This window comes from Colletes latitarsis, chromosome 13 (genome assembly GCF_051014445.1).
Source record: "Colletes latitarsis isolate SP2378_abdomen chromosome 13, iyColLati1, whole genome shotgun sequence".
Lineage (NCBI taxonomy): Eukaryota > Metazoa > Arthropoda > Insecta > Hymenoptera > Colletidae > Colletes > Colletes latitarsis.
The window spans coordinates 9589362-9605164 of NC_135146.1; the positions used below are offsets into that span (position 1 = coordinate 9589362).

Genomic DNA, 15803 nt, shown 5'->3' on the forward strand with positions numbered 1-15803 from the left:
CAATTATGCCAAATCTGGCCACACTGATTACGAGTCAGACTCGTGTCATTCACGTTTGACGTGAAATTAAACGAGCTTGACTCGTGATATTCAAGTTTAACCTAAAACTTTCATCACGAGTCAGACTCGTGAAAACAGTGCAAAGAGGTTAAGAAAAGCCTTATATTAACAAAATTAATAGAAAAAAACGTCCATGGTCAGTAAAATAATTCTTCAGTGAAAATTACGATTTTGGAAGACTAAAATCAGCAATGAATTCTCAAAATTCTCTTATAATTAACTTCATTCTTTAAATCATACGAACGATTATAATAAATAATTTTCAATAGCAAAAACAAGTAGTATAAACAATTATTAGAAATTTTCATATAAGAAATCGCGTACAATACTTACGTCCAGCACAATATATGTATACAATAGCATCCTACTGTTTCCACCATTTTTATACTCCAAAGAAATCTTGTAACAATTCTCTGTGATCGAAATACAAGTAGCACGTATTTCAAATGCAATGTTAGCAACATATCGTCATAGTTACGTCGATTGACTGTAAGTGTCGGTAACGACATTACGCAATACCAGAGCTGTTTATTTAAATCGATCCGACGCTACCGATGCATAAAATTGTGTCTAAAAGTGCGTACAGTCGATAAATGCGACCGACAAAATGGCGGCGGTCGAATGTTGTGTTTAGTGTCGCACTCGTGTCTTATTTTGAAAATCACCTTGACAATTCGACCGCCATCCTACGAGTGGGGAAGAAACGATCGGGAAAGTGCGTACAAAATTCTACACAGCGGGAAATTTTTCGAAATCGATCGAACGTAACTTCATCGACACGTTATTCAATCACACTCTAATATATACGTTTTGATACTCGTATTTGCGCGTCGGTACATAAATCTGAAACATGATAACGAAAAAACAGTGACGATAGTGTTGCCATAATAACAGGTCGAAAAACTAAATTCGAAATGTGAAATATCTTTTGAAACAAGAACCTAAAAATTTTACAAATCACGGTTTTAAACTTCCACTTTAAATACAGTGAATGCATTCGAATAAGTATCTAAACTGCAATGAGCGTAAAGTATTTAATTTTGCTTGAATGGAGAATAAAAGATCGTACGCAAAGTATCGTAGAAGAAGACTGTATCAACAGTGTGAACATGTAACTGAAAATCGAGGCAATTTGTACGATTGGTGAGCATTGATATTCCTACTACAATATTAAGAATCGAAGGAACTATATTATACGTACTTACAGTTTACATTATGGAAGATTACACTCCCATCGACGAAGACTTTCCTGGCAGATTACTGCACCAGGCTGCTCTGTGGGATAACGCAGAGTTGTTGGAAGATCTTCTGCGTGGCGAGCACGCGCAGTACATAAACAGCCAGGATTCGTGGGGTAGAACTCCGTTGCACGCAGCAGCCATTACAGAGAATTCGAGGTGTCTGGACGTGTTGCTGTCTGCTGGTGCTAACCCCAATGTACCGTGCGGACCAAGGGGTCATTACAGGACACCGTTGCATATTTGCGCAGAACACGGTCACAGTTCCAACATCGAGAAGCTTTTGGAATTTAAAGCAGACTTAATGATCGCAGACAGTAACGGTCAGAAGCCAGTAGACGTAGCTGAGAAGAACATGCAAGATGTTTGTACAAATTTGCTTAAACTGGGTGCGGAGAAGTATGAATTGGCGAAACTAGTAACGCATGCCTCGTTGCGCGCGACGTGTATTCAGGGAGATGCAGTGGCAGCTAAGAGTATTATTCAAAGCGTCAGCAGCAACTTGGATTACATTATCAACGTAGCACCAAACGGTGCGAATACCTTGCTCTTCATAGCATGCGAAATGGGTTACAAGGATATAGTGAGGCTGCTGTTGGACCATGGGGCAGATTGTAGGATACATCCTGTCACTAAATACTGCCCACTGTACATAGCATGTTACAACGGCAAGGTGGAAATTGTGGAACTGCTGCTTCGACACTTCCCCAAACAAGTTCACTCTTTAACGGTGGAGAAATGGTTACCAATCCATGCGGCAGCCATAAATGGCCACCACTTGGTTATCGATTTGTTACTGAAATTTGAATATCCACAACATGCGTATCAATGCTTCAAAGACTTGTCTGGGGAGTTTGAGTATGAAATGCCATTTGATATTAATACTCAAGACGTCACGGGGCAGAATGTTCTGTACATATCTAGCATGCTTGGGAACACTAAAATAGTAGAGTTGTTGTTGAATTGCAGGGTGAAAGCCAGAAAGATCAAAGAGGAGGATATGGGAGTTGCTCAACCGGTTCCCATGTCGAAGAGGAAAATTTCAAGCGGTATTCAGAAGTTGATGTCCAGCTTGAACTTTCGTAGCAGAGCGTTCGACAAGAAGGACGAGAACATAATATGCCCGTTGAATTTAGATTTGTACTGCAACAATGACAGCGAGACCGCTTTGTACGCTGCTGTGAAAGGCAAACACACGGAGGTGGTTACAGCATTGCTGGCGGCGGGCGCCGATCCGAATTTACCTGTAAAAGTTCCTTGCGACCAGACTGATTCGGATAGTAATTACTCTAGCGCGTTGATCGTAGCTTGCCAGCACCGCGACGTCAGAATAGCTGATCTCCTGCTGAAGCACGGTGCTGTGGACAACACGTGCAAAGCGATAAAAATCGCAGCTCAGAATCAGGACGAGTCACTGACCGCGAAGCTGTTGTCCATAAAAGCTTATCCCGACTCTGAGTACAAGATCAACAAGAAAGCTATGACAGAGTGCACTCAAACGTCTCACTTCTCCACGTTGTCTGCTTTTGGTAACGTGACGTACTCTACATTGTTTCCAAACACCCCGACAATGATAAACTGGCACGACCAACAGTGCCACCTGTCGCAAATACGGTCCCAGTGGCTGATCGACGCGGTGCTGCACGTGAACAAGAAACTGAGCGCCAAGAACAACGATCTGGTCTTGTACGCGATTACCAGAATAGATATCTCCCATAATTCCATCACCTCCATACCATCCACTGTATTTTACTTGCAGAGCTTGCGGTACCTTAGCGTAGCGCAGAACAAAATCGACTCTCTGACCGCCGAGACGAAAAACCCCAAGGACAAGCTGTGCCCGGTTTTGGAGGAGATATACCTGCAAGACAATCGACTGGAGCAGCTGCCGGAGTTCATAATGAGTCTGCCCGCCTTGGAGATCATGGACGTTTCCAACAACAAGCTGCAATGCCTTCCAGACAATTTGTGGCGCGCCCCAAAGTTGAAGGAACTAAACGCGTCGTTCAATTTACTGAAGGATCTGCCTAGTCAAGCGTCGCAAAACATCTCGCGAAAATCCCAGCGGGACGACGTGTTGAACAACAGCCCGAGTAACCGGAGCTTGGCGTCCCAGCTCGCTATCTCGCGCGAGGACTCGTTGGAATTCGAATCGTTCACCAAGATAGCAAATGCACAAACCATCGAGATGAACCGTCCTCACGTTTGGACCAGGTCGGTACAAGTATCGGAGAAGATATCTGACGAGAACGAGGGCGGAGGAGCAAGATCGGTGTTGACGTCGTTGAACCTGGCGCATAATTTATTTAATAGCATTCCAGTGGCATTGCCATGTTTGGCTGTTAATTTGGTCAGACTGAACATGGCGTACAATTCTCTACGATCCATGAGCCACATCACCTCCTATCCGGCGAGCTTGAAGCAACTGGACCTCTCCAACAATCAGATATCTCGGTGGCCCAGCTTGCCTCAAGTAGATGGCGCTGACTTGATGGAGCAAGCGAACACCGCGTGTTACTGCCCCACTACCAACATACAGTCCCCGATTGTTCCAGGCGGCAACCGCCAGACGGCGACCTCTCTGCGCGACGTGGTCCTCATGTCGGTGTGCACGCACAGGCGCCATCTGCGGTTGGAAAACTTGCGAACGCTGATCCTCGCCAACAACCTGCTGAACAGGATCCAATTGACCTCGATCGACGACGGGGAAATGCCGAATTTGGAAGAGGAGAGCGTCGACAAAGACACGAAGATAACCTACTCCGGCTCGAAATTGTACCTGTTGTTCCCCAACGTCAGTATGCTCGATGTTAGCAACAACAGGTTGAAAGAAATACCGCAGAACATTTACGAGCTCAGCAATCTGTCCGTACTGAACATAAGCGGCAACTCGGACATCGTCGAGCTGCCACCGCAAATGGGGTTGCTCTCCCGTTTGTGGAACTTGAACACTCAAGGTTGCAGGCTGCAAGAGCCGTTGAAGACGATGATCGAATCGAAGAAGTACAAAACGATGGACGTCATCGGTTACTTGAAGTCGATTCTGGAGGACGCCAAACCGTACGCTCGAATGAAACTGATGATAGTGGGGATACAAGGTATCGGTAAGACAAGTTTGCTGGAGCAATTGAGGCAGGAGGGCGAGGTGCCCAACAAGAAGAAAGCATCCGAGCATTGGGCAAAGAGGATGGGCAATAAAAACATCAATTCAAAGACTGCTAGGGGAACGACCATATCCACGGTTGGCGTTGATATCGGGGACTGGATCTACGAGAAGAAGATGAGGGGCCAGTCGTCCCACGGGCCTGTCTACTTCAGAACCTGGGACTTTGGAGGGCAGAGGGAGTACTATGCAACGCATCAATACTTTATATCAAAGCGTAGCCTGTATCTGGTCGTTTGGAGGATCACAGACGGGTTCAAGGGCGTCTCTGAAATATTTCAGTGGCTGATAAATATTCAGAGCAGAGCACCGAACATGCCTGTAATCATCGTTGGCACTCATTTCGACGTGTCGTACGAGCACAGCGAGGCCCTGCAACAGTACATCCGCGACAAGTTCATAAACGTGGTGGACGCTGAGAAATGCGGTCTACCGAAGGTGATGGAGACCATCGAAGTGAGCTGCAAGACTCGCCACAATATAAAGATGCTCTGCAACTTGATATACGACGTTGCTTTTAGCCTGAGATCGCCCGGGAGCAAGGAGCTGCTGCTCGAGCAGAAGGTGCCATCCAGTTACCTCGTGTTGGAGGACGTGGTGATGCAACTGGCGCACGACAGGAAACTGTCCGGCGGGGACCCGGTGTTGAAGGCCGACCAGTACTACATGGCGGTGAACAACGAGCTTCAGAAGCTCCATAGGTCGTTCCGTGATCCCGCGGAGCTGCACCAAGCGACGCTCTTCCTCCACGAGAACGGCATCATCCTGCATTACGACGACGCCACGCTGAAGGACTTGTACTTCCTCGATCCCCAGTGGCTCTGCGACATGCTGGCGCACGTGGTCACGATACGAGAGATCAACCCGTTCGCTAGGTCCGGTATAATGAAGCTGGACGACATCCAGCACGTGTTCAAATCCTCGACGATATCGTCCATAGACACGCAAGGGTACATCGTCAGCTTGCTGAATAAGTTCGAGGTCGCGTTGACGTGGGATTACCGTACTCTGCTGATCCCCTCTCTGTTACCGACCGAGGAAGATATCTTGAGGAACAACCAGGTGACCAGAATCCCGGTGAAGAAGCGTGGCTGGCACGTACGCTCCAAGAAAATCGCTTCGTCGATGATAATGTTCCAGAATCCCTCCGGTGAGAAACCGAGCACCGAGTACGTGCTGACGTCCAGGTCGCAGCCAGACTGCTCTGTCACGAGGCTACTTTTAATGTCGTACTTTCCAAGCGGCTTCTGGTCCAGGCTGATAAGCAGAATTCTAGCCGACGACGCGATCGTCGAGATCGTCGTGTCGTTCTTGGCGCCGTTCAAAGACTTCGTGGACGATAATATTTTTCTAAGCTTGCTGGACACGCAGGCGGAATGGATACTTTGGCAAACGGGGATAGAGCTGAGATACGCTAACATTACCCTGCTGCGTCTCAAAGAGGTCAATTACAATCTGAAGAACCTGCCGTACGATTACAGACAGTACAAGTTCAAGTTGAAGCAGGATGGCATATGGTGCACCGTGGATTTGAAGAATTCGGCGATCCTGGAAATTTGGTTCCCAGTCGACACGTTGGTGATCAAGCAACCGATCATGTCGGATTCTGCCGAGGAGGATGAACCAATGGGCTATCAAGCGATAGTAGTTGAACCACGTCCGGAAAGTATGCCGCAACTATTAGCACTGATAGTCGACCATATTGATATTTTATTGGAGGACTGGTACCCTATGTTAGGGACACGTTTCGTGCATACATCCGAGGGTAAACTGTTGGTCACGCGTCTGATACCGTGTCCACGGTGTCTCTTGAACAACGGAGAAAATGAGAACGAAATTAGCGATAATAACGATCGGTTAGCGGAAGATATTCAAAGATATTATGTAAATAAAGAAAGACAGAGTCAAGATAGTTACAAGTCCGATGGCGACAGCGGAGTGGGCTACGATAGTTTAACGTCGAGCAGAATGCCGTCTTTGGAAGGTCATCCAGACTTTGCTAAACAGAATCCGCAATCCGAAGGTATCCTAGCCTACTCGTGGATGGTCGAGGAATGCATCCTGTCCGCCTACAGCAATAAACCAATCAGTTGCCCCAAACACTCCGACATACCGTTGTCTCACGTGGCCCCGGATATTATTTTCATGGACCTCGGGTCGAAACATTTGATAAAATTGGAGGATATTAAATTGGGGAAGCTTTTAGGCCGCGGCGCGTTCGGCTTCGTCTTCAAAGGAGTCTACCGCATGCCTGGAACCTATCAACGAGCTAACATCGCCATAAAAATGCTGCAACCGGTTCCACCGGGACCAAACTCGAAACAATCTGCTATCCTGGCTTACAAAGCTGCGCAGAGCAAATGGGACCGCGATCCCTTGCAATACGCTTGCAAAGCGTACTGCACTGCTAGACAAGAACTGAATATTCTGTTAACGCTACGACACACGAACATCGTGCCGCTGATTGGCATAGTGGTCAGCCCACTCGCGCTGGTACTAGACTTGGCGCCAGGTGGCGCGCTGGACCACGCTCTACAAAATTACAGACGTTCAGGAACTAAGTTGGATCCATACACGTTGCAAGCTATAATTCTTCAGGTAGCTAAAGCTGTCGAGTACCTTCACCAGCAACACGTTATTTATAGAGACTTGAAGTCTGAGAACGTTCTGGTCTGGCAAATGCCTTTGCCTTTTCAAGATGGCCCTGAATGTCCTGTCCACGTTAAAGTAGCTGATTATGGTATATCCAGACTGACATTGCCAACCGGTGCCAAAGGGTTTGGTGGAACGGAAGGATTTATGGCACCTGAAATTATCAAGTATAACGGTGAAGAGGAATATACAGAGAAAGTTGATTCATTTTCATTTGGAATGTTTATATATGAACTGATTACTTTGAGACTACCATTTGAGGGCCACGAAGCAATTAAAGAATGTATTTTGGAAGGTGGGAGACCACCGCTGACTTATAGAGAGACATTTCATCCTTGTTACGCTCTGGATCTGATGGTTATTTGTTGGGCTCAGAATCCGAAAGATCGACCAACTGCTAGCCAAATAGTTTCCATTGCGTCTGCACCAGAGTTCACGCATCTCATAGACGTGATAATGTTGACCGAAAGAACGCAAGTGACCGCCATTACCATGACAAACAGAACTATAGAAGAGAACATAAATGGCGACGAAATTTGGTTTGGACATAACAATGGCGAAGTTGATATGTTGCTGGGAACGCAAAAAGGCTGGTTGCAACATGTTAGAATCGAAACCCCAATAATACCTTACGCAATGTGTGGACTGGATGGATATATTTGGATCGGTGACAATGCAGGGCAAGTGCACGTTTATTTAGGCAGCAATTTTGGTTGCGTTGCTAGCTACAATCTGGAACCTGACCACAATAAGGAATCAAAGATAGTGGGTCTGATTTATTTGGAACCGATAAAGCAGTTTGTGGTTGCGTTGCACAGTGGAAAAATATTTTTACTATCAAACTCTTTCACCCAAATGAAGAAAACTGAAATTCCGACTGACATACAAGACAATATAAAGACATATTCCTTGGCAGCTATTTACAAAAAGAAACGCATAATTGAATTATGGGTTGGACAAAGCTTTGGTAGAATATCTATCTATATTTTAAAAGATAACAGTTTAATAGACACCGTACAAGTTTTCCATGCTACTGAAGAGACGGTTCTCAAAAGCTTATTCGCTACTTATTTACTCAGCGCTGAGAATTCAATTTTATCCTACACGTACCCTGGATGTATCGTCTACCAATGGGATGTAGATACTAGGCAAATAATAAATAAATTAGATATGTCGAAATTAGTACCTTGTTCAGAGAGTCTAAAGTCCATTTCTATAGAAGAGAATTTATCAACGGAGAAGTGCCAAGTGACAGCGTTTGAGACTTGTAGGAATCAGTTGTATATCGGTACTACTTGGGGATGCATCGTAGTGGCTGAATGTATCTCTCTTACGCCAATTACTGTTTTCAGACCTTTCGAAGGTAAAGTATGTCAAATAATATCGTTCAAGTCAACGAACGAGAAGAAGTTAGTATTGGCTACGGTAGGCCAAGGTTACAGAAGTTTAATTTCACGATATACCGATTTTTCGATCGATAATTTGGACGCAGAGGATCTTAAGCATAGCATGTACGCCCTTTTGTGGAGATCTGAACATTGGTCCGCCGCTTAATCGTAACCTTTAAGAGCATTAATATTAAGAGTGCTTCATGGTGCAAAGATTAAGAGTGATATAACTGGTTGAAAATTCTATACGTCCACGATATACTTCAGTATGTAGATTTTAAGCTTTCTACCTTGCCTCGTATGAGATCTCTTGCACTGAAGCTAAAAAAGTATGTACCCTTTAATCTGTCCGAGCTGTACGGTGCTTGATCGAAATACTTTTCTGTAAACTCATTTGCAGAACACACATAGTATAAGCAGGATATTTTTATTATTTTGTGATGCAATACAATATAGTCATGTAAATTTACTACCTTATCGTAAGTACTTGTGTTTGGAAAAAAGGAGGAAATGGAACTGCTAGCTTTGCAACGCATTTGAAAAATTTAGTTTACGATCTCTGAAATCTCATCAAAGCTTCTATATGTTTATGGTAAATGGATAGTTTAATGCGCGCGCTTTTTCGTAATGCAAAGTTGTAGGTATACGTGATGTATCTTGTTAATATATTTATATAATTGTTGCTTAAAAATCTTTCTCAATAGTCTAAAATCGAAGAGCTATCGGAACAAACTTTAAAGATGGTTTACTACCTTAAAGGTTACTGAATTAGCATAAAGCAAGGTTTAATTGAAATTCTAAAGACGCGAGAATGCATTTCTTAATAGTTAAAGTGATTACTATGCAATTAAATGTATGAAAGTTATATATGAAATATGAATGTTAACAAGCATTAGTAAGGGATACGATTTACCGGTAGTTCTTCCATAATCTTAATGTTATGCGTAAGAATTAGGTCCTGACCTCGGTACAAAAAGTATCCTTTGAACAATTCCCCTCGTAACATATAAGGAAACCAATATTCGTCATCCGGCCACATTTGTTTGAAAGGTATATCTTTTAAATGATACCATTTTGGTTGCATTTCTAAAGAAACAAGTGTGTACACACACACACGTAAATTTAATTATTATTGTTTTAAACAGACAATGCTTATTTATGAAACTTGCGTGTTAAATATTTAATCTTTAAAACTTTCTCAGTTTACTCGAGCACATTTCCATTTTTTTTTACAACTGGCATTACCCAAACATTCGTATAAAATTTAGTATTGGATAGAATCAAAGTATTAATAAATAGAAGCATTTAACGTTGAAATTGCAAACGACTCGTGACTGATAACGAGAATGTTTGGTTAACGCTAACTGCATTTAGAATCTCAATTCCAGAGGATAATACCTTCAGATTCTATTATTTCTCCATTGTACTGGTACGTCTCGAAGACGTGAACTTCTAGTAGAGTCTCGTCTCCTTCGAACTCAAATTCTAAGATACCGATTTTCTTCAAATTTATCGCAGATAAACCACATTCTTCTTTCAACTCACTGTAAAGTTTTAAAAATGAAAGCTCGAGACTTCGCTGGAAATATCGTAACAGAACAAATGCAACTTGACACGGCGTACAGTTTGTTTTTTTTAGATCTACTAATGTTTTAATTTACGTTTAATACCTTTGTATTTATTTGACTACTTAAATCTGTACCTGCTTATACAAGGTGATTCATGGAAAACGTTTTATGTAATTCTTTATAAACATAGATTAATGTATAATATTGTAATAAAACTGTGAGATTATATTGTCGTATGTATATCGGTCTAAGGTACATTGAATATGCGTTAAGAAACTCATCTATACAAATGATATTGGTAAAAGATTTTTAATAAAATACCAATAATAGTATAGACGCTATTAATAGCTAATATAGTATTTAACGAAAGTTTATATTTTGAAATTTTGCAAATATTTCCGTGATTCATCTTGCATGCTATACATAAAGACAATAAAAGTCTTTGTTGAAATTTATTGTTATTTAATGTGATTCTTACGAAATATAAAATGTTGTTGAACATGATATCCTCAATTTTCTATTTAAGCGAGTTTTACTTAAAAAGAATGAAGTTATACGAAATAATGACAATTGTCTAAAACAATTTACCGAATAGCTCCCTGAAGAATCGTTTCTCCTGCTTCCACTTTGCCGCCAAAACCGTTCCATTTACCTTTTCCAAATCCACGTTTCTTTAACCCTAATAAAACCTCTGTTGCCTTCCTGATGAACACCAATGAAAAGATTTTTCTCACGGACATGTTGCTTTATCGCATTTATTCAGGAAGTCGAAAGATATCACGTGTAATGTATCATTCTTCCACGAGAAAAACGCACAGCGTGTTTACGTCCCCACTCCTGTTGCAGTCCGCTGACTCAACAGGCATTGGTCGAAAACTGTGACGAAATTGGTGACAGCCAATCAGCGGGCTGCAGCAAGAGTGGGGATGTAAACACGCTGTGCCTTCTCGTGGAAAGACGATGTGAATGGTCCAGCCAATGACGATGATGCGTGTGAGGACCAATCAGCGTGCATAGTCAACAAGTCATCTCTGTATAGTACGATAATACTAGATAGACAGGTGACGTGTAGTTACTCCTTATTGGATCAAGAACAACTCAACCACGAAGACAATAAAATCTAAAATATTTTAAGGGTTATGTTGATAATTCATTTTCAGTTTTCAGTTTTCAGATTTCCCGCCTTTAATTAGGTCCACACGCGGTACAATTTAAAAATATGATTTTTATGAAATAAAAAACTCGACATTTTAATTGATACTCCGTAATTTCTATTGGGTTTCCAACAAAAAAAATACTACTTACTATCTCTGCTGGTTTCTAAAAATTTCTATTACACAGTTTGCAATTAGTACAATTTATATCAGTAATATTTGACTTTGTTAGCACTTGCACGGTATCAAACAAGTAACACGAACAATGTATATGCAATGTATATGGTTTAATTTCTTTTTTAAAGTCTATTGCATCATTAAAATCTTTTATTCGCTAGTTTTAACAGTTTTACTATCTTCTGATGCTGGCTGTACATACTTACGCCTTGGATATATCGACATATATTGAGACATTGCTTTTTCATATGCTTTCGTACTTTCAAAACCATCCTGCGATCAATTAAATGAAGTATTAAATGCCTATTTTATTACATATTGTCAAGAATATACAATATTCCTTGCATTATTCGATCAAGAGTAACTTGCATTGCGTATTACCTGTTGATATTGCGCATACAAATCGAGGAACTTTCGAGTAGGAGTCGCCTTGTTATTTTGTAAGGATATCGATGGTAAAGACGCTACATCTTTGTGAAACTTTCTATCAAATAATAGCATATTTAAAACACAAACAAATTTACCAATTTCTAACATAAAATTCCTGCCCATATCATGCTTACGCTCTTATTAAATCCTCCTCGTAATAAATATTTCTTAGCGGCTCTTTGGAGCCCGGTCTGTCGTAACGTGGCTCATACATCGGGGGAAAAGTTTTATATAATTCGTACCATATCGGTATATTTTCCTCTTTCATAGAACCGCCTCGTATCAAATGCGTTACTCTAAAATCAGAAACATCTTATATAATAGTAACAATATTTCTATTGGTCTATTTCGAATTTGTCAATTTTCGACAAGATTCAATTTCTTTGCCACAATTTAAATTTTTCATTGTATACTGTCTAATGATTGTAACAATTTAATATGCTATATACATATGCACTACATAACCTGTTTCGTGAAATTTACAAACACTGAAAAAACAGTTATAAAGTGACCTTCACCTCGAGTAAATCGTTCCAATTCGATCTAATCTAGAATGCGCCATAATTTATGTGCGAAATCCAATTTCACAAATAGAATTCCAGCACGCGAAAACAATGGCTCGACCGCTCCAATTTTTGTGACGTTTAGCTCGACCACCGATGCAAATGAACATGTGACCTAACCTCTTCAGATTTAACTCGAACGTTTTCGTGTAATAACGTAGTTCGAAACTGTTCCAAATTTAAAGATTTTTTATAATCGTCGCGTAAAGAAACATCGAGGTCGATACCTATTCTGAAATTTACAGGATACTTGGTTTAAAGCAAAGTGGAGAATATTAACTAAATATTCGAGAAAAAAAACATGTTGGAAGTGAGCGAAAATGAAATTGTTGCGATAGGTCGTGTTTTAAACGACAATAATCGTCCGCTGAAGGAAAGGTTTCGCGCGTTATTCACTTTGAAAAATATTGGTGGCTCCAAGGCCATCGAACAGATTCATAAATGCTTCAAAGATGAATCAGCATTGTTGAAGCACGAGCTTGCGTACTGTCTTGGTCAAATGCAAGATCCTTATGCTATACCCATTCTCATAGAAGTGTTGGCAGACGTTACCCAAGAACCGATGGTGCGCCACGAAGCAGGTACATTGTAGCGAGATCCGTATTCCTATGGGAACTTGTAATCGCAAGCGTTTCGTTTACAGTTCTCTTTCGTTCGCTTTAGGTGAAGCTTTAGGCGCGATAGGTGAAACTAGCGTGATACCAGTATTAGAGGACTATAGCAAAGACTGTGTACCTGAAGTGGCGGAAACCTGTCAGTTGGCGTTGTGTCGACTGCGGTGGTTAAAGTCACATTACACTCCGATAAATTTAGAAAAGAGCCCTTACATGTCGGTGGATCCGGCACCACCGGCTGAGATCACAGACGTCGACAAGTTAAAGGACATTCTGCTAGACGAAACCACTCCGTTGTTCGAGAGATATCGAACTATGTTCTCTTTGAGAAATATACGTACACAAAAGAGCATTCTTGCTCTTAGCGAAGGTAAATCTAACAATACTAAAAGATTCTATCGTATTAAACATTGTTACTGTCTCTATTCGTAGGTTTAAAAGCAGGCAGCGCTTTGTTTAGGCACGAAATAGCTTTTGTTCTTGGGCAACTGCAGGAAGAAATTTGCGTGCCATATTTGCAAGCTTCTTTGGAGGACGCAGGGGAGAACGAAATGGTGCGACATGAGTGTGCAGAGGCTTTGGGCTCCATTGCCACTCCGGATTGTTTCAGAATATTACGCAAGTATCTCAACGACAATAAAAGAGTTGTACGAGAGAGTTGCATAATTGCATTGGATATGTGCGAGTATGAGAACAGCGTAGAGTTTCAGTATGCAGACACGTTGGAAAAAGTCACTGCTTGAAGTTGTATTTCTGTGTATTTGTAAATAAATTCAGCATTCTACACGATAACTGTACTAAAGGTAAATAAAACTGAATATTATAATATCTTGTTATTATTGTCTTTGAGCCATCACTTTGTTAGTCAACAAAAACAGCTGGGAACATGTCTTCTTCCTGTACTATCTAAATAATTATCATAAGTATTCTTTAAGAGAGCGTAGGTAATCAAAGACGTGACTGAAGGGTTGGTCCATCGGCAGATCACAATTTGACATTAATTACATAATAAAATACAGTGAAATCTTTAATGATCTTCATGTTACATCTATTCCTGCTTCACGTAAGTTTGATGGGGGTACTGGGTGTTGAAAAGACAATTAGAAAAAAGAAAACATTAAGAAATTAAACGAATAACTGGTTTATTATTGTTCCTCCGTGATCATTTCTGGTTTCGCGTCTGCCTCCGTCTTCTTCTCTTTCGGCTTGCAGCTGCGTTTCTTCAGAACCTCCTGGATTTCCTTGAAAGATTTACGCGACGTTTCCGGCATGACGACAGCTGCAGTGGTGGCTACGATAAGTTCGATAACACCGAACACGTAAAATATCACTGGATAAGACTGGGTATTACTAGATGGACTAGCGCCTATAATAAGTGGGTAACATTGGGTGACGATTATGTACAGCACGGACCCATAAATACCCGTGACCATGGTCGCCCAGTGTCTCACTTTCATGGAGAAGATTTCTGAAGAGACGATTGCTGGTATGGGGGCCAAACCGATGGTGAAGAAGATGTAATAGACAAGAATAATGGCTAGGGGTGCCCAACCAAAGCTGCGGAGGTTCATTTGCTTGCTCAAGAGGAAGTACGTTGCTATGAGGCAGAGGCACAGACCAGTGACATAGCCAGATATCAAGAACAGGGTCTTTCTACCGATTCTGTCGGCGACGAACGAGAACAGTATGCTTATCAGTATGGCCACCCCGGTCAATGCAAGAAGAACGTCCGCGCTGCTTATTTTAAAAGGTATTTCTTTCAACAGAAAATCTATGTGCGAATGGATAACCAGTAATCCAGAGAGTTGTTGACCCGCCAGTAACAGGAACACCAGCAAAAGAGCTCTTCTGTTTACACAGTCAGTGAACAGTTCCTTCAATCCTCCCTTCTCTTCAGTGTTCACGAAACTGGACATTTCCTCTAGCTCCATTTTGTTGTCTGTCCCGCCTCGCAGCCATATCAAGGACAGGTTGGCGTGCTTCTCCTTCTTCTTCTTCAGGTAGTAGTAAGGCGATTCCGGTAACCATATAGCTGTTAGCATGAATACTATTGTGGGAGCCAAACAAACTATCCATAGTAACTGAAACAATAAATTGCAAAGTGTAACGAAATGATGTTTTACAGAAAAGTTTACATTAGATAATTTGGATATATGTAAGTTGCAAAATTTAATTAACTTGTTATGGTTTTGGTAGGACCCACACACCCCCACGGGTTTCATTGAAATATATTCACTATTGATTTTTCTTAAATATTAGTTTTTGATTTTTAGTAATTTCGTTTGACGTCCTACGGAAAAGTTGTTTAATACTTTTATGTAGGTACCTATGAGCTCTACTTCAGAAAAAAGTTTCATTGAAATATATTCACTATTATAGGAGTTATGGCTGTTTGAAAATTGGACCATTTTAATACGGTTTTTCCCAATTTTCGGAGTCAAGACTGAACTTTGTTGAAAAGTTGTTTAATACTTTTTTGAAGGTACAAATAAGCTCTACTTCAGAAAAAAGTTTCATTGAAATATATTCACTATTATAGGAGTTATGGCTGTTTGAAAATTGGACCATTTTTATACGGTTTTTCTCATTTTTCGGAGTCAAGACTCAACTTTGTTGAAAAGTTGTTTAATACTTTTTTGAAGGTACAAATGAGCTCTACTTCAGAAAAAAGTTTCACTGAAATATATTCATTTTAGTAGGAGTTATGGCTGTTTGAAAATTGGACCATTTTTATACGGTTTTTCTCATTTTTCGGAGTCAAGACTGAACTTTGTTGAAAAGTTGTTTAATACTTTTT

At 41.2% G+C, this 15803-nt stretch overlaps 6 protein-coding genes across 6 annotated transcripts in view; 2 read left to right on the top strand and 4 right to left on the bottom strand.

Annotated features, from left to right (window-relative positions):
* Positions 1-506, bottom strand: part of LOC143349391 (uncharacterized) — a 107687-nt gene extending 107181 nt beyond the window's left edge. The window contains exon 1 of the mRNA XM_076780611.1: positions 394-506. The gene's annotated coding sequence lies outside the window, so the exon portion shown is untranslated. The remainder of the gene's footprint in view (positions 1-393) is intronic.
* Positions 507-972: 466 nt separating this feature from the next.
* On the top strand, positions 973-10573 carry Lrrk (Leucine-rich repeat kinase). Its single transcript, XM_076780606.1, has 2 exons — positions 973-1203; positions 1268-10573. Exon 2 carries the CDS (start codon positions 1276-1278, stop codon positions 8665-8667), a length of 7392 nt encoding a protein of 2463 aa, XP_076636721.1. The 5' UTR covers positions 973-1203; positions 1268-1275; the 3' UTR covers positions 8668-10573.
* On the bottom strand, positions 9394-10916 carry LOC143349402 (oxidized purine nucleoside triphosphate hydrolase). The gene is made up of 3 exons (XM_076780633.1): positions 10658-10916; positions 9900-10045; positions 9394-9587 (listed from the first exon to the last, which is right to left on the bottom strand). Exons 1-3 carry the CDS (start codon positions 10807-10809, stop codon positions 9394-9396), a joined length of 492 nt encoding a protein of 163 aa, XP_076636748.1. The 5' UTR covers positions 10810-10916.
* Positions 10917-11383: 467 nt separating this feature from the next.
* On the bottom strand, positions 11384-12488 carry Mrps23 (mitochondrial ribosomal protein S23). The gene is made up of 4 exons (XM_076780634.1): positions 12348-12488; positions 11964-12125; positions 11782-11884; positions 11384-11673 (listed from the first exon to the last, which is right to left on the bottom strand). Exons 1-4 carry the CDS (start codon positions 12389-12391, stop codon positions 11551-11553), a joined length of 432 nt encoding a protein of 143 aa, XP_076636749.1. The 5' UTR covers positions 12392-12488; the 3' UTR covers positions 11384-11550.
* Positions 12489-12536: 48 nt separating this feature from the next.
* Positions 12537-13834, top strand: Nero (deoxyhypusine hydroxylase nero). Its single transcript, XM_076780627.1, has 3 exons — positions 12537-12973; positions 13056-13376; positions 13439-13834. Exons 1-3 carry the CDS (start codon positions 12694-12696, stop codon positions 13747-13749), a joined length of 912 nt encoding a protein of 303 aa, XP_076636742.1. The 5' UTR covers positions 12537-12693; the 3' UTR covers positions 13750-13834.
* A 77-nt stretch (positions 13835-13911) lies between these two features.
* The window catches only part of LOC143349395 (facilitated trehalose transporter Tret1), a 33077-nt gene continuing 31185 nt past the window's right edge, over positions 13912-15803 (bottom strand). The window contains exon 4 of the mRNA XM_076780626.1: positions 13912-15087. Coding sequence (XP_076636741.1) covers positions 14152-15087 — 936 coding nt within the window. The 3' untranslated portion in view covers positions 13912-14151. The remainder of the gene's footprint in view (positions 15088-15803) is intronic.